Here is a 19792-nt window from a genome sequence, read left to right as displayed (position 1 = left end):
ATCAACAAATACCGTCATACTCTTGAAGCAATAGATGTACATATTTTACCATAACCGTTTGTATTAAAATTTTGAAATCATAATGGTTGATTTTAAAATAGTAAAATATTTATGGCACTGCCTAACGAGCATCTTAAAAGACTATGATTGGGACTTTCAATCCCCTATAAAGGGTTTAATTGTGGTAATTAATTCCAAAATCGCAAAGTATGAACGTATACAATGTACATTACTTCAATTTTTATCATTATTCTAATTAAGGTATGTATAGTATATTTGATTTATCAAACCAAACTTTTTGAGAGTTGCTTGGAAGTTTTGAAAAACACCTAGTACTAACAACTATTCGTCAGTTCATCAGTTCTAATTATATAGGTAAGAGTTGAGAGGTTCAAAGAGAAAAATATAAGACCCTGGCAATATTTGTGCTTTAGCACCAGAATAAGTGAATGAAACCAAAATATTTTCTGCAATAAATTTGGGAAAAGAACTCAGAAAAAAGTCAAAAGTCACCTAAGGGACTAAATCTTATAGAAAAGGCCACTGTTAAAGATAAGACCAACAGATATTGTCTACTTAAATCAAAAGCGTGATAAGGCGAGTTAGGAAGAGGCGGAAACTTACACATCGCGGCTGGCCGCTGAAAACACAACATTTAACATGTGAACTCGACTGAAAAATGTAGTGTGGAGTATAAAATGTTATAGTGAAAGATAAATTAACTAAAGAAAATAATTTACTTGGTACACATTGGATACATTGGTGTCTTTCTGAAGATTTTTAAAATGCTTTCACACCGATTGTCATGAGAAGACAATGTTAGTGTATTTGGTTTTTTTATGCGCCTTGACACACACTAAAAGTTTGAATTGTAGTTAAAACTTAATTTTACTTTTTGAGATTTGAAAGACTTTCAAGCCTTGGTGTATCCAATGTGTACTTGTTTGTGCTGCAAACTTCTTGGATTGCCACCAATATGAGTTATAAAGCAATTTTGGTTCTAAATACATTTCTTACTAAATACAAATATTATTGTGGTCTTATTTTCCTTCATAACCAGTTGTGTTTGAAAGTAACAAAGCAACACAGAGAATAAAAAAATGAGTACAAGTGAATTATAAAATATACAAAGGAGAAACCATGTTTTCATTTTTCTGCTAACACAAAATCATTGACTGTTATATCACTTTAATTATGACAGGGTGTAGAGAATTGAAGTGGAAGATTTATTGCGATAATGCACAATTCAGTGAAAGTAAAAACATAACTAGATGATGGAATTTAACTTTTCACTATACTTTACAATGTGGTGTTCTGGATCTTTATTTTTATTATTATTATTATTATTATTTTTGTGTTTCTACCCCAGTGACATTTTTTATCTTTTGAATGGGTCTTGTTACTACCTGATGTCAACAGTTTTGTTAGATAGCATCATTAATTCATAACCCAAGGACAAATGGCATCTGGGTCTGGAAACAATCTCGCATGGATTCGAACCAGCGACCTTGAGATTAGAAGGCGAGCACTATAACCACTTGGCTATCAAGACAATTGTACCCATATATCATTATACCAATTACCATATACAGACTACACCTCATCATCTCCAAAATACGACTCAATATACCGACTTTGTACAAGATTAGAAGACTCACTTCATGCGGAAAGTGGTGATCCGCATGTTGATGGCTACAAACACAGCTCCAAGCACACCACCGATAGCTCCCATCCCTATGAAGATTGGCAACTCGAACACCTCGTAGTTGGTGATGGAGTCGTTCAGTTTGCCGAAGAACAAGAGACCCGGGTGCGTTAGCTGACCTGTAAACGACAGTTGTTGAAACTAAATTGGTTTCGTAACTGGAACTTGTATTTAGAAATCAGGCTCATAATACTGATCACATAGTACGGCTGTTCCCTTGAACCACTCTCAAGTAACAGATTTGAGCCGAGATTGTGACGAGAACTAAGAAAATTATTTCAGAACCAATGGAGTATGTTGAGTCAGGGTTTTAACACAGTAAACAAAAATGTAAAAAAAATATGTCTTCGCTTGCTCTAAATTAATAAATGTAAAACCATAATTTCTTTCAAAACAGATTGCATTAAGAACCATTACTTTTAGTGTTACTTTTTACTTTTTGTTCACAACTTTGCAGTTATATAGAATGTTGCAATTGATAAAAGTCCGTTTAAAATTTATATATTTTTTTGAAAGACCAATTGGGTTAGTAAAATAAAAACACAGTTTTCTAAAGAAAATGTTTGAGTAAAAAAAAAATAGTTAACGAATAATTTATAGGATTACACAAAAAAATGGAATAGACGTGCAAGAATGGTTTTAAAAAATGTTTTAAGTTCATAACAAGTTAATCAGTACTGGTACCGTACAACAGGGAGAGCACTGTAATCAATTACCGTTTGCACTCGTTTTACAAAGAAAATGAAATGATTCCACAGGTAAAATAATCTAAAACATTTTTGCAGACCCCTCCCATTACAGTATCAATTTTAAATTCTGGTCTTGAACTTAATGTAAACATTGTATTATATATTTTGTTGCCAACAAACCAAACTTTCAAACACAGGGACACGGCAAAAGGGATAAAAAACAATTAAACCTCCACTAAAAATATTAACTCATTACAATAGATAAATTCTCAGTTTGTCTTAGTTGGTTGGGTGATCTTTGTACAGTCAGTACTACAACCAAGATAAATTCAGTAGTCCTGGCATCTCTGATAGCACTGGGTACAAGCCAACACAAAAACACTCAAATTAAACTAAATTATTACAATAATATTTAAGCCATTAAATGATACATTTTCTACACTTAAATCTTTTCGAACCCTAAAAAAGGCATTAGTTGAAAAAACATGTCTTTAAAATACAAAATGTTGTTTGTTTTTTTTTATGATCAATAGTGGTTCCTCGTGAGCAACTTTAGAACAAAAATAATTTGGGCCTAAGGGAAAAAGCAGCCATCACAAGTGGGAAAGAAAGTTGATACTAACATAATTCCGTAGTGACATAATTGGGTAGTGTTTACGTCAACAACATGGCCAACAAGGTTTATGAGTTTATTGGTAATACTGACTTCATTATGATGTTTCATAACAGGTTAGAATTATAAATATTTACAATGATGCAACCAAATTTTAGTTAGATGGGAACCAGAGGATGGAAACAGGGAAGCAATCAACACACATGATCGAATGAATGATTTAAATGAAAACGGAACATACCTTGGAAAAAACTGTCTGGATTATTGTTGACCATGTTATACTTTATACTACCACCTGAATAAAAATAACCTGTTAAACTTGGAGTAATTTGCAGTTGACAGAGTTATTACAAAACGTTCAAATTCAATCATACAAAAATATAATTAAATATAGACCATCAGCCGTGCTGCGGTTACCATAGGTTCTGGCTCCCAGCGGTGTGCGTCAGAACCAATGGTAACCACAGCATGGCTGACAGTCTATATTTAATTCTTTTTCTCTATGAATCAAGTTAACTACAGGCTATTTTGTCTTACTAGTAGGTGTAATCATAACTATCAGTATTAATTGTTAAACAAAATGAAATAATTTCAAATCTAAAATACAAGCTCTCAGGAGTTACTAAAATACATTAAAATACAAGTTGGCTACCATGCAGTAACACTTTGGTTGAGATGGAACGGAGGGAACTAGATATGCCAACTAAGGAAGAATATTACAAGACAAAATCCAAATAGGTACCTAAAATTATGGTTTGTTTAGAATTTGTATTGTTTTAAGATGAATAGCTGATGTGTTCAATTTTACCAGGGAGGTTCTAACGTATAAAATGTTTATGAAAAGACAATGAAATTTACCAAATTCTCGCCGAGGTTGAAATTTAACTGAATGAGGGAGTTACTAACAAGTAAATGATTTCTAATGAAACTTAATTAGTATACTCAAAAATCAGTCAATGACAATCATGCTTCTATGTCTGCTAGAACCAAACTAAGTTGTACACATTGAATCCAATTTAAAAGAATCACCACATCCTTGCTTGGGAAAACCGTTGTGAGTTTAAGCGCAATTGATTGATGAACAAGGAAATTTATTAACATTTCAATATCTAGAATGCCTGAAAGTCATGCGGAACAGGTAAGAAATAAATGGATGCACAAATGTTACTTCTAAGGTATAATGCGCATCTAGAGGGCTGAATTCTACAAGCAAACAAGAAATGTCTATCCTGTAATACTACAACCAAACATATAGCCTACAGGTAAAATTAGCTGGTAAAACACATTAAGCTATTTTTATTGCTAACACAACTGGTTGATGTTAAAAAGTTGAAATTTTAATGTTCAACAAAATACGCTATAAAACACAACAGCTTTTACCAAAGCAAGGCAGCGTGGTACTTCACTTAAATTATGTCTTTCTACAGAATCTTAAGTTATAATACCTTCTGGAGTAGAAGAAATGTCCATTGGTTGAGAGTGGGACAAACAAAAACACTTTTGAAGTAAAGTGTTTGATACAACCAAAGGTTCTCTCAGAATCTTGTTCTTAGCAAGTATAATTGCAAATTCACTGTTGCAACTTAATGTTAGAACAAGTTAAATTATGCCTGTTGCAAGTATGAGTTTAGTACAGAAATTTATATATATATATATACATTTAAAGAAATTAAAAATACTTAAATGTTTTGAGAGCAACATAAAACATAAAAGAGGCAACACATGGAGCCAAAAGTACTTCGGACCCCTCACTGATAATACCTAATTTCTCAGTATATTAAATCAGTTTTAGATGAAAACCTAATTGATAAATACCTCAATAGAAATCAACATTATTAACCCAGTTTAGATAAAAGAGTTAAATATGTTTTTAGTTATTTTCAACTATTAACAGTTAGTTATTAAGAAAACACAGCTTTTATTTTTACGACCAAATATGTTTGTTAAATGTATGTTAATACTCCAGATGTTATTATAACTCATGAAATTTTTTAAGCATTTTTTCTTATTTATAGTTTTATTATAATTGATATTGTTATTTGACCCGTTTTTTATCAGTCAGTATATACAATATATTTTTAAGATAAGATTTAAATTTGTTATTTCACAGTTCATCTATCAAATAAAACAAAAACGAAGAATCAAATTTCTTTTAATTGACTTGTTTTTCTGAAATTTCAAAACATAAAATTAAATTAAATCTGTCAAATTGCCTTACCAGGAATTTGATAGTAATACAAACTAAAAAGTCTAAGTAAATTAATGAGGTTATATTATAACATTACTTGAACAAGAGTGTACTATATGGACTTAGAAAAGCTTGTAATTTGTAAATAGCCGAGGGAAAGACCGGTAATTGCACAGTGACATTTTACAGACTGATGACTCTTGAAACCTAATTAATACCATACAGAATAAGTTAACCAAAAGCTTAGTACAGTAGACTCCCTCTTATCTGGACACCTTTTAACCGGACATCGGTTTAACCGGACTACACTCGGTGGAAATGACATCTCTATAACCGGACAATTTTTATCAGCACATTGTTTTAACCGGACTAGATCGGCAGGAAGTGGGCGGCACTGAAACGACTGTTCTCGTGGGAAAGATTTGAGACCAGTGATCACGTGTCTAAATACAATGCTCTCCTAAATTTAAGTTGAATATCACAGTAAACGGTCCGTTTTAACAAGTTTTTGGGGACGTCGATTTAACCGGAAAAACCGTTATCCGGACTGGCCTTGGTCCCGAGGAGTCCGGATACGAGGGAGTCTACTGTAATGAAAAAAACAAGCATGGATTTTCAAATAAAATCAAGCAGAGCAACAGTGTGTTTACTTTATCATACATATTTTGTTTAGAAATAAACAAGGGGAACATTAACGAGTAAACCAGCTTTATATACATTTTTACCCACATCTGTATAGCTTATACAGATTGTACTTATTGTATAAATAGGCAATTGACTCTATCCATCTCATGAAATTTGTTAGCTTTATTTATCCTTGCTATGGTGATGTAAACCCTATACTTTGTTTTATTCATTGCAGAAATAGTATTTAAGGCATTGGTAAGGAACAATCCAGGATATCCTTATCAGATAGAAAAAAAAATTGTTTTCTTGATAATCTGCTTAAACCTGACTACATTGAACTTTACATCTTTGTCTGAACATAGACATAGTAACCAAACTCTAAAGAATGAAAATTTTTGGAACTATTCAAATGTTTCCAATCACTGACAGATATTTGATCTTCAATTGTACTAATATCAGAGTTATTTTAACATTTTAAATTACTTTAACGTCTTAGAAGTTACATGAAATATTACAATGATTATGATTTTGTTAAACGGGCTCATAAAGGTCCACTTATAACTAAAAATAAAAATATAAAGTTATTATAAGGTCATAGAATGTAATGCGGAAATATAATCTAGCAAGCCAGAGAGAACTATTTACAGGAACGTGTGAATCCCAACGAGACAGTAACAACTAATTTCATGACCAACCAAAATCGTTAAGCGGAAGAAAAAAAAATCTGGAAAAAATAGTGCTTAGCACGACACATTCAGGTGGTCACTGGTCACCTTTGACCCTATAATACACACGTTTGACACTATCTTTAGTTTATCGAGACTCACCTGGATGTCCTTCGAAGGCGCTGAGGGACAGATTGAGAGTGAAAGTTGCGACCATCGAGGACAGAAATATCTTCCAGATGAGCGACAGACTCCAGAAACTGGTCCCCTCCTCCAGACTGAGCAAGACCCCTCCTGGAATAGAAATTGACACATTTAATCATATAGCCCTTTGTACTCGTTTAAAAATACTTTTTGTAAATTAAATTAACAGAACATCATCAAAGAATTAATTTTTTATAGTAAAAATATTTTTACATAAAAAGATGTTATTCCATATTATGTACCTTGTCTTTAGGCGATACTGTCAGATACTGTAAGTGGATGAGATTACTATTTCATTAAATGGGTTTACAAAATTTCTTGTTTTAACTTAAATACTTTTTACTAGTTTAGCTAGATGTTTTAATAAACCATCATACATTGGAAATATTCAGCAGCTGTCATTTAGGATAAATGACAGTAATAAAACATTTCAAAAAAATATGTAATACTACCTGTAGCTAAAAAATGTTGACAATTAATTTATGGTATTGAGAATAGTGTTGAAGAAAAATGTTGTAGATGGACTGAAACAGCTGTTAATTTGCAGGTGAAAAAATAAATATTTATGTTTATTAGAAGATCACTATTCAATAAATAACACATTAACCTAAGTATTTCAAACAATTTGGACATTTATCAAAGGACTAAAGTGATATTTGCAAACAAATATTTGATCAGTATTTAAAAAAAGTACAAGTAACCTCTATTGATAAAAATAACATTGTAATATAAACCGTTTGTCAGGTTCAAATAAGTCAAACAATTTCAAGAAACGCTCTTCAAGCTCAAGCAATGGATGACATGCTTGCCTCTATTTTGAAGGACTTGGAATTCGCAGAGAAGAGTCTTCAATCCTCTACTCATCTACTAGATGATGATCTGGATCCCATCCCCTCAACAATAGATAATGACAGTCTGACATCGGCTAACTTTGACACAACTCGTAGTCAAAATGAAGACATCAACAAGCATTCTTCAGAAGCAACAATAGTGAATAGCTTTACTAGCAACCAACAAGAATTGAAGCTGTGCGTTGAGCCTATTGAAATGAATGAATCTGCAGAGCTTGACCAAAAAGAAACAAATCTAATTGATGATATAATAAGCACAGTTGTGAGTAAAACAGAATGTGAATTAGATCGATCATCATTGGCAACTCCTTCCAATACTCAAAACCGTTCACAAGACCAAAATGACTTTAAGATTCCCCTACCAAGTAATAACCCATACATAAATTTTGTACAAGATTTTATGGCGAAAATCACACATCAAGAAGTGACAACTTCTGTATTAGTCGCACAGGCAGCAGCGAAATGGCGGAAAATGAACAAAGAGGAGAGAAAAATGTACCAGAACAATGGTAAAAACTGTGCTGAAAATAAACAGCTTCTCAAACTGAAAGACTACGTCAGATCAATGCAGATGTCAGAGGAATATCTTTTTAACGAGTGTAATTTTTAGAAAGCTCAAATATATGGTTATAAATTGAAATTTTGTGTAAAAACTAAATCAAATTAAGATAAGTTTGATCTGAATGAATCTATTTCATCAATCTATATAGGCCTCGGCGATTCTAAAGTGTAAACTAAAATTTGAATAATTACTAACTAGTTTGAAAATGTTCTAACAACATATAAAAATTAGACCTACTTAAAAACAATATGCATCACACAATGTTGTTAATAGTGATTTCCTAAATTAATTTTATGTTTGATACTTTGATTCAACAAAAATATATAATGTATCTAGTAAAAAACTGTTTAATTCTTTATAATGGTTCAACAATAACACATTTTATAAATTAAACTCACCTTTGGCTCGGTAGCCGAGTTCACGTCTGAAAGTTACTGGTCAATCCAAAGCGAGGCTTGGTTTGAACCCAGATGCCAAGTCATTAGGCTATTGATTAAAAGGTCTGCCTTAGGTATTAAAAACCCATGATTCTAACCATTCACTTACAAAAGAAACTTGAAAAATACAGTGGAGCCTCGATAACAACTCTTAATAACGAGGGTATTTTTCAAACCCCCTTGAAATTGTTTACCCCTAATCACATGTTAAAACACATGTTGCCTAATCACATCACATGTTGCAAACCTCGATAAGAAGTCAACCTTGATAACAAGTCTTATTTTATAATAACTATGAGAGTATTGTTATCAGGATTCTACTGTACTAACGGTGTTGACCTAATAAACAAACGAGAAACAAAGAATCACTCACCGACGGGAGCCCCAAACGCCGCAGCGACCCCGGCGGCAGATCCTCCGGCCACAAAGTCCCGCTTCTCATGATCCTCACGGAAGAAGTGAAATACCGAGTCGGCACAACTGAAGCCTGGGACTCTCAGAGTGGCGAGAGATCCTCCTACGATAGCTCCTGTGTGGATCATGGGACCTTCCTACGACAAAACAAAAACACAATCTTAGATAGGTGAATTTACAGGTACTTGATAAAGATTCTTCATTCAATCCAACAGTACCTAACTTCAACTCAGGCTGACTTTATAGTTATTCTGAGTAACAAATTGGTTTACTTGCATGCACAGAAATGTTTAACCAACAAAATAACACCCAGGCTAAACTCTAATGAACAAAAATTTGTCGAAAAACAAATTTCACTAAGATCTACCATGACAAAGTACACTCAAACTTAGTTTTGTATAAAACATAGCTAGATGATTTGACAATACTTATTGAGTGAAGATGGTACGGCCAATATTTTATTTTACATTTATAAAGTAGTAGTGCTATGCTTTATTTTGGAAGCTTTGGTAAACTAACAATTAAATAGGAATCCAGTGAGGTGATACACAAACAGAGGAATGTAAAGAGATATTCTATCGATAGTTAATATAACATACCATCTACGCTTGCCTATATTCTCTTTTTCTCAGATATTTACTTTTCAAGAATTTAAAAAAGGCCATCTAGGTAAGTGAGATGTCTTTCACATATAAAAACCTGGACAAAGCGTTTTTAACCAACCAATGATGGAACTGTATTTTACAAACAACACAATAAAGCCAATGATAAGAAATTGCATCTTAAAAATTCATATTTCTGCATTTATGATGTAATAATACGATTTGCATTGACATTTTACCTTGCCCCCCGCCAGACCGGCCACGCAAGTAGCTATGGTACTGCACACTCTGATAAGCATCACTCTCACGTCCACAACGTGCGGCATCTTCACACCGTTGAGGTATGAGATGACGATCGGGACACCACTGCCCGTCGCTGCCGGCTGACACAGTCATTAGATTAGATGAGCGGAACCTTTGATTGTGATATGAATATCCTAGCACATTTAAAGCTAACAAAAAACAAGGATGATGACAAAAGCTTTCAGTAAAAAAGTACCGTATGTACTAAAATTATTTTATGTAAAACGAGGTGGACCTATTTAATTTTTATTAGATTAAATGTTAACCTATATAATGCACAGTGGCAATAACGTCAGACGATCTAACCCTGATCAATAAAATTGATTTACTACTTCTCTAACTCTAAATCTTATAATTCTAATCTTTTCTTCTAATTTTTGTATTTTGACGTTAATGTATTTCTCAAAGAGATTACTAATAAAGATATATTGTATTGTTATTCAATGAACAAAAAACTACTCTACATGTATCAAATGTAAACAGTGGTATGTGCTAATTTTAAAATTTACAGTTAACACTGTATTTCATCAAATGTTCAACAGCATATTACTGACCTATACACTATAGACTAGCCACTCATCCTACACTCATCTCCATTCATACTTGGCTTAAAATACCTACATAGTATGGTCGCCATTTCATAAGAAAGTATAAGTATAAAAGTATAATCCAGTTACATATTTTATAGTAAAAACCAGTCCATAATAAAAGAAAAATTATAATTATGAAAGTAAATTAATTTAAATAATATAATAAGAATTTATGGGCTAACTTTTTAACCGGTTCGATGAGTGCCTCAATTAATGGCAGGAGGTTTGAAAACAGGCCAAAACCAATTTAATGTTTATTAATGACCTTACTATTAGTTCAAACACTAATAGTTCACTATTAGTTTAGTTGCAATATTAGTCCAACACCCAATTAAATTTACGAGAGCGCGCCCCGTGGTCGAAAAATCGACCAAAAGTATGTTTTGTGCAAACTTCTCTATTTTCACCCCACACTGTAAATAAAACATGTGATTGGAATGTCTTCCATTTGTTTTGATTTTCTGTTTATATTTTGTTGTTATTTCGTCATCACCATAGCAACCCATAAGACCCATGTTAATTTTTTTTAATTTCAAATTCATTTTTTGTGCTTATTTTTGAGCCTATTTTAATTTATAAAGGGATTCTGCACACCTACAGGAAAATAGCTTTCTAACGGTATGCGTAGATTTTCCCTACGATACACACAAGCTGAGAAAAAAGGTTTTAAAGAAATATGCTTGCCTATTAAATTTATTACCAACTAAAATAATGTTTGAAGTTTTAGTGACAAGTTTTATTTTTGACAGAATAACTTTTTTGTAAAACGTTATTCTAAAACGTTATTTGTAAAATTGAGGATAGTTTCTAGCTTTTTGAAATTTTTTGTTTATGTTTATCTCAGGAATAAAATATATATTGTTTATAAGAAAAATGTTTCGACCTATAATTAAGTAGCCTAATCAATCAGTTTACTTTTTAACCCTCCCAGTGTTACTTGACGAAAATTCGACAAGCAGCACACTTTGTGTAGTGTTACTTGTCGATTTTTCGACACGCAGACATCGTTTACGGCGAAGGCTCTATGACTGACTGAATCGGATTGAACTGGATCGAGTTAGGTATCGTTCTTTCCGTAATATTCTAAGCTTTCTCCAGAGGTCTGTCTCAGCGCTGTACGTTCTCTGAGCCGATCGTAATTGTAGCAGACAGCTGACGTGCGTGTATTTGTAAACAGCTAGGTTACTCGGACCGATGACTGATGTGTTTTATTACGTTTATCATTGTTTTACTGTTAAAAATCAAAAGTAGTGATATACGTGTTGCATTATAAGAAGATTTAAGTGGTTTTGAAGTGCTGGTTGATGATCCTGAATAAGTAGGTAGTGATATTGATGTAAATTATCAGCCAGATTCCTAGCTATGGTTAGGCTATGCATTCTTAGCTAAACGCTATGTACTGAAATCTGTTTTTTGCCCATAACTTATTTATTTGCAAATCTACTTCCTTATATTATTATATATTTGTAATCCTCATAAAATTTAGAACAAAGTGGCTATTTTCAAATATTTATAGGCCTATAATTTATACAATTTCATTGAGCGCGAACTTATTTTTTTTTTGAAAATTTTTGAAATTATATTTTTTTTTACCTAAAATTTTTTTTTTTTTTTTAATGTTCCTTATGTTTTATATATAATATTGAAGCCCATGATTTTCCAAACAAAATGGTATATAGAACATTAGAATTAACATTGTTTTAAGCTTCTCAGATCCGTTTTAATAAAACCTTGCAAATGCGCCAAAAATAGGTGGACATTAAGGCCTAAACTATGGACACTTGGAGGGTTAAAGTAGTATACCAAAATTGTTTAAAAACAATAAGAGACAACCAGTAACTAAGCCAAACTAAACTTTTTATACCAACAAGTGTTTTATTTACTTCCATTGTCACGTCCAACCGTATCATACCATGACAACCAAAACAGATATAAAAGGTACCTACGTAATGTTTTAATTATTAAATAATTATACTGGTATGAAGAAATTATCTTCAACAAGAGCTTATATCAAACAAAGTCTGAAATTACTAAAATTATGTGAGAGATTTAGCAATAACCGAGTTTAATTTAGAAAAATTTCGCTGTTGTAAGCGAGGAAAAGAATAACTGATAAACGTTATGACAGACTCTCGATGGCGTTGTGCCAGCTAAACTTCTACCCAAACCACAATGTTCACCTCCCCACTTGAAATGGGAATTCACCTTTCTTCAGATGTCATTTAATTCTTTACTCTATATATTTTTGTCTCCCACTATCAGTTATTTATCTAATCAACTAAAAATAATTTAGCAATTTAAAACTCCATTAATTTAAGTACCGGTAAAAAGCTGATTGAAGGTCGGGATGAGATGAATAATGTTAACAGATTGCAAAAAAATTCAAAAACTGTAAATAGCACGCACAAATATTATGTGCATATAATTTAGCATTTAATAAATAATTTTGATTCAAATAAGTTATGCATTTATCGTTTCAATAATAATTAATTAATTATTTATTTATTATTATTAATAAATAATTAATAATAAATCATTATAATAAATAAAGCTGGATTATTTATTTTTTATTTTTCTATATATATAATTTTACCTTATTTAATAATCATGAAATAAAAAATCTGAGTCTAAATTAGGTTTGTGGTTATTCAGGCACAAGGCGATAATGACTGAAGAATATGCATGAATAAAGTGCTTATTTTACAAAGCTGATACGTTTGACAGGATTATTTTTTTTTAACAATGATTCATGGCAGCTGGTTTATAAATATAAAATCACTACTGTTATATAAAATAGAAAACATAAATTTATAAGTAACAAATGGATTGCAATTAAGTTTGAAGCACAGGTTCTTAACAGGCCGTAATTTGAGGCACATGTTTCTACTGGTTGTAGATGCTCAGTAAAAAATATTTTTGATAAATTCAATGGCTCTACTTTTGTGTTTTTAAAGTTTTAATATTAATCTCATGGATATCACCACCAACCATCAACTAACCAACACAAGTAGACTTCTCATCGCATTGTAAATTTTGAAGCTTGTTTTTCGTGTCTAGTTCATGTCCGGTGACACTGATCGCTAGTGTCAAAAAGATTTGGTTTTTATTATTTTAGGGTTAATTTCATTTTGTGCTTTACTGTTTGGTTATATAACTAGGGGAAAAGTTATTGTTTATGATTAGATCGTTTCATTTGGTAAAACGAGGTTTTAAATGACTGAAATAACAAGAAACAAATTATAAACAAAACACAACCCCTACAGTGCACCGGACAGAACTAACAATAAAATTGGCTTCAGCTGTTCCATAATGATGAGAAATCTACTTAGGAAGTATGTTTTATTTATGATATAACATTTTATTTTGTTTAGATTGTCTAAACACATGTTTGTGTATGTAATAAAAGTTAAATTCTACATTTTGATAAGATACCAACAGGGACCCATTTCATAATAAACTACAAGTTACAAGTTACAACTTGTAACTTGTAATTTCCATAAGATTTGCATTGGGCGATCAGCTGATTTACTAATAATATTAGTTTGTACTTTATTATGAAATGGGCCCCAGGTATCACAATTTTGATCATAATAGCTTTGTAGTAGTTATACATTTATTATTTTCTTTGACAAATCAATAAAAACAAACAATAACAGTGAAGGCATTGGCTAAATAAATAATTAAACGATTAGTAAGTAAATGTATCTTATATACATGGTATCAAATAGAAATATTAAGTGTAAGTGTGTTCCATTGGTCCACAACATCGTTAAACAGGGTTTAATACAAGTCTGTGGAACTTTTTCAATATTTTTTCACTTTAAATCAACTTTACAAAAATTATCATAAAACTCACTTCCAAGATAACAAAAATGTTACATAAGATAATAAATCAAAAACAACACACTGTAACATATAGAACTGAAAACAAGGGCAATACAAATTTTAAAATTTCAATTATCAACACAAAAACATTAAAATAAAATACCAAAAATATTGTAATAAAATTGTGTCTATATTGAGTATTTATTTGCAAAACAATTAAAATACTCATGTAGTCTTGTTAATTCATATTAAAAATTTCAACAAGTTTTGAGTTTGAAAACAAATTAAACCAATCTTCCAATGATAAATTATACAAAAATGTTTTTAATAACAGTACTCTGAAACAACAAAAGCTGCTGTATCAGCAGGGGAATGTAAAGGAAGAAAACAAATCCGTGGACAAATACAAATAACGCTGGCAGTGAGGTTAATCAATATCAGGTGGTGTTGGTGCAATTCAGGTGGCGGTGGCGATTAACAACAGCTGGCACGATGCCATGATTGCTCTTGATTGACCCTTGTGTCCACTTTGCCCACATGAACATAAACACAGTCCTGTTGGGTCTAACACGATGAAATTAATTCAAGTACAACAATGAAACTTACCTTTAGTCCTACTCAATTTATTTATTAGGCCTACCTAAATAAATATTTAAAACAGGGTTATTGTAAAGGGCTACTTAGCTATATGTATAACATTTTATATGCATTATTTTCCTAAGTACAGTGTTTTACATAAAATTATTTTATTTCTGGGATTCCAAACAAACAGTAACATTGACTTAAGACTATAATTTAAATGCTGCAGTTCTATTAATACATTTTTTTATTATTTTATTTTAATACAATGTGATATAGTCTGTTTTAATATTATTTACAAGTTTACATATTACTGAATACTAAATGTTCATTTACATTATAAATTGAGTTGCCTATATATTTTTTTAATTATGTTTTTTTACACATAATTAATAAGTACATATACTTTTTCATTATAATTATCAATTGGCATGGGGAAGTCACCTAGGATCATATTTTAACTCAATTTATATTATGTCTTATTATGAGCGGTGAAGGATGAGTGTAGAATAGTGTGTGGTGAACTGTGTAGTTTTGTTACTAACTATAATCAGCTGTTTCATAAGTCACAATCATTTATTTAATTTAAAGCCCAATGATTGGGATAATAAATTAATAAATAATATAATTTATTATTTAAGTATTTTATATTATTATTTACTAGCTGTACCCGCGGGCTTTGCCCCGTTTAACTTCATAAGTATTCGCATGGCTCATTCACGTCCTGGTTGAAGTTCGTTCGCTACGCTCACTCACCTTTTGGTTGGAAATTAGCTGTTGTCATAAATTTAAAAAAAATAATAGTGCTGCACCCTGTTGTTAATCCTTGTAACTTTGATGCTATTGAACATCATAGAACAGAACCAACTCGTTTAATTGAAACAGCTGTTAAGATTCATTAATTCCTTTTAAATATGAAAAATCATAAGGTTAACATGGGGAACTACAGAGCCACTGGGGCGGAGCCCGAAAGGATTTTTGAGATAAGAATATGTCTTAATGTTAATCGGGAATGTGAGCTATCATCATGCCAAATTTCAGCCCAATCCGTCCAGTAGTTTATGTGTGATTGAGCAACAAACACACACACAAACTCACAAACTTTCAGATTTATAATATTAGTAAGATTTATTAATATTTATAAATTTAAAATAATAATATAATAAATAATAATATAATAAATAATAATAAAATAATAATAAATAATAATAAATAATAAATAATGAATAATAATATATTATTTATAAATATATTATTATTTATATATACCACAAAATAATAAATTAGTGTGGTAGCAAATCAAATTATTATATAACAAAATAATATTTAAAATTACTACCTCCTAAAGAAATTTTTGTTTTGGGAACAGTAAACTACCTACCACATAATTTCAATAATACGAACATGGATATTTTTAACTCATGTAAGTTAACTATTTGGATAGTATTAGTACATTTAATATTTTGTCCGGGAAAAAAATAATTTACTAAAAATAAGAAAAACCGTTCAAACAAATTTCATATTCTTCTACATCTGGTAAAATATGTATGAAAATAAATGCAATGAAAAACGCAGAGGAGAAATATTAACAGTATGAGAGTTGTCGAGCGAAGGGTTAACACGTGTTTTGTGGGATGGGAATGCAGTTAGTGTGTCAAATAGACAATCCCCACCCAATCAGCTGGCCGGCCGCCAACAACCAACTACCAACACGATCACAGTGGCTGTGGAATATGTCAAGTTAAAGTCAACAGCTGTTTCAAAGTAATTTCAATTAGTAGGAAATACCTATTATTAAACTATTTTACCAACATTTTTGGTCCTCAGGTAAAACTTCAGGTTGATTAAACATATAAATAAAATTAATAATAAATATTTTAAATAGTTAAAATTATTAAAATAAAAATAAAATAAAATAATTAAATTCCTTATTAAAATTATTTTTTTTTATTTTAATAAATTTTTTATCCGTAGAAATTACAAATACTTTGGTCAGTTTTTGTATAAAGTTTTATATTAATCGCTGGAATAGGTTATAATATTGCAAATCTTGTCTGTAAATTAGAAAAGGTATTCAACCCTAATTTTATTTTTATTGGTGATAGATATTTTTGGAACTTAAATATAGATCTAGCGGACACTGAAATAAAATTAAAAATAATTGATTGTTTACAAAAAATCAAACAAAAATTTTGCACTGTTGTTTTTATTGTTACTGGACAAATGTTTCATATTTTCACATAAACTGAATGATGTTTTTTGTAAACTTTTTTTAACACTTAGTCGAGCAGTTTGGAATATATTCAAGAGTGCAGTTTTTTTGTTAATTCATTTTTACAACAATTATGTGCCCACAAAACAACCAATGCATTAGCAAGTCAAACAAATTAATTGTTTGAGCAAACTGAATGGTTACAGTACAATAAGTGATAGCAAAGCATATTTCTATTTAAATACTTAATTCCTTTTGCACTGAGAACCAATGTTTAAATTAACTAGATTATTTTGCAGGTTGAAATTTTTAAAGCGTATAAGCATGATTACTTTATAATAATACTTGATTTGGTTAAGAAAATGTATGTACGGTATTAAATTTAACACAAAACAGTTTTCATATGATTTCCCAAGTTTCTGTGGTAGGCCTACATAAAAAATCTTAAAATTTCGTTTCCATGGAAACAACAACAAATATGTGAGAACTGTAAAAAACTAACATGAACATGAGTTAAAGATGAAACACACACCACAGTTTGGCTCTGGCCGAACCAACCATTGGACAAGCTCACCAACACAATAAATGTTTTATCTGATGTTTACAGTCATGTAAAGCTATCTGAATGACAAGTGTGTCACTAGAGCACGTTTTTCATGTTTTAGATTTATTTTTTGGTTGTAGCCTGGGTACACTAAGCCAGCCTATTTTTTCTATAAACTCAATAGGAAGAAAACAAAAATGTAGTTCTAATTTTGTTTAATGCTTTGCGATTTGTTCACTAAAAATTAAGTATAAGATAAGTTTTCCAAATTTAAATCTATCTTATGACTAGGGCGTAAGTAAAGTGACTCTTTTCAACCTGAGCTCAAGTTTTGCTTGAAAAATGAGCGAGGGTTGAAAAGACACTTTTTGCTTGTGTGATAAACTATATGTTTCGTCATATTGCATCATTAATTAACAAACTAAGTAAGAAAACAAAGATATTTTTTGTGTAACGATCTCAAAACTCAAAAAAGAGTCCTCTTTTAATTTAATCTTATTATCTAATCTTTACCAAATATTTTGTAGACAAAAATACATTTTTATGTGCTTTATTATTTTAGCTAATCTAATAAAAGTTGTATTGTATTCTAGTTTCATTATGTATTTAAATTATAAAATAAAAGTAGCCTATTATTTGTTTTTACAAGAGGTTCTACCCGCGAATTCACGGGTGAACAGAAACCACCATTAAATTAATTTAATCAACTTTGACTTTATATTTCATTTAAAGGGCCCAAGTTGGAGAAATTGTCATCTGAAAGGATGTTAAAAGCAGTGGAACCTTCATACCTTACGTCCTAAGGTTGGCCGAGGTTGTACCTGAACACGCAGCTCTCTTTCACGACATCTTTAATACTTTACTTTAATACTTTTCAATGAAATTGCGATCTGTTAAAGATCGGTGACAACCTCTTGGAACGAACAACATACATGGTTTGTTAATCCCATAGTCATCATGTTTTGAACACCTTTAGTTACTCACTTGTAACAAAAACAGCTATAAATAGCTTCACTGTCCATTCACCGCACCTCTTTTAAGAACATAAAAGTAAATAATAAAATAAGTAAACAAACATGTAAACAAACAAACTATATTGTTAATTGCATTGGCCAGCTGTTGTTCACTAAATTAATCAAATAATAACTTCCAAAACATGCAAGGCGTAGCCTTTTGGAAATCAGCCTGTGGGGCAGAGCCCTTAGGGAGTTTGTCCATATCAATACTTTTCGGCAAATCTACACACTCTAAGCTTCATTTTGATATGCCATATGCCTATATTTTTATTTGGTAAATGGCCTTAACCGTTTACATAAAATTTGATTGTACCACTTTAATAATATAATAGATTTGATTTTATTTCCTCAAAATGAATTAAAAACTACATGCACAATGTTTTTTACTTGTAATATTTTAAAACACCACAATACTTTGATTAGGCTAAAAAGAATTTATGACAAACCAAATTAAGTGGTTTTGAGTGTCAAACTCCTGGTATTATATTAATCAGTTTATAATAGCAATACCTCAGTACCAAAAAAAATCACAAATAAATGGATCAATTTATAAAAGGCTTAAAATTCAAAATTCAGCCAAAAGTTTTCCTTTAGTGCATGTATCTAAAACAAATGTAAATCAACAAAAATAAGTAAATGAAGTTAAATTTATATTATAAATTATTTTATATCAACTGTTTTTTGTTTGTTTAGTTTGCACTATGTATAAAAGAGAAGCCAAGAAACACTTGATTGCTTCAGCATGAATAATCTTATAAAAAAAGCAACTTGATGCTTTAGAAAAGATAAATTACCGTTTTAAGGAAAATTTATATTTTAAGATTAAGTTTGGTATAGTCAAAGCCAAACCGCAGCTCTTAAAAAGTTTGCTGAAGCTTGAAAAAGAGGTTTAATAGGCTAAGTTTTCCTTTTTTTAAACCAGGCAACAATGTCAGGAAAACAATTAAATCCTATAACTTACATGAGAAACTAAGGTTAAAAATAATTCTATTCTATCAGGAATGGCATTAAACAGCACATAAACGACTTTAATCAGGAAAAAGTGATTAAAATAAACGACGTTTGAGAGTAACCGGGCTGTGTTTATGTTCATGTGGGCAAAGTGGACACAAGGGTCAATCAAGAGCAATCATGGCACCGTGCCAGCTGTTGTTAATCGCCACCGC

The 19792-nt window shown here is 31.0% G+C and overlaps 1 protein-coding gene across 5 annotated transcripts in view; it reads right to left on the bottom strand.

Moving 5' to 3' along the window:
* Nucleotides 1–19792, bottom strand: part of LOC128999293 (H(+)/Cl(-) exchange transporter 7-like) — a 57794-nt gene that overhangs the window by 18830 nt on the left and 19172 nt on the right. For 4 of the 5 annotated variants that reach the window (XR_008491271.1, XM_054425705.1, XM_054425706.1 and 1 more), the window contains exons 7-11: nucleotides 9797–9940; nucleotides 8915–9092; nucleotides 6650–6781; nucleotides 3249–3302; nucleotides 1659–1824 (exon numbers count right to left, since the gene is read on the bottom strand). Coding sequence is in view for 4 of the 5 variants with exons in the window: in XM_054425705.1 (XP_054281680.1) it covers nucleotides 1659–1824; nucleotides 3249–3302; nucleotides 6650–6781; nucleotides 8915–9092; nucleotides 9797–9940 (674 nt within the window). In the remaining variant the exon portion in view is untranslated. The remainder of the gene's footprint in view (nucleotides 1–1658; nucleotides 1825–3248; nucleotides 3303–6649; nucleotides 6782–8914; nucleotides 9093–9796; nucleotides 9941–19792) is intronic. The other variant, XM_054425708.1, reaches the window with a different exon arrangement.

Source organism: Macrosteles quadrilineatus, unplaced genomic scaffold (assembly GCF_028750875.1).
Source record: "Macrosteles quadrilineatus isolate MER2022 unplaced genomic scaffold, UCM_ALF_1.0 Scaffold_8__2_contigs__length_117827958, whole genome shotgun sequence".
Classification (NCBI taxonomy): Eukaryota; Metazoa; Arthropoda; class Insecta; order Hemiptera; family Cicadellidae; genus Macrosteles; species Macrosteles quadrilineatus.
Note: the sequence above shows the minus strand (reverse complement) of the source record. Positions and strands in the feature narration are given on the sequence as shown.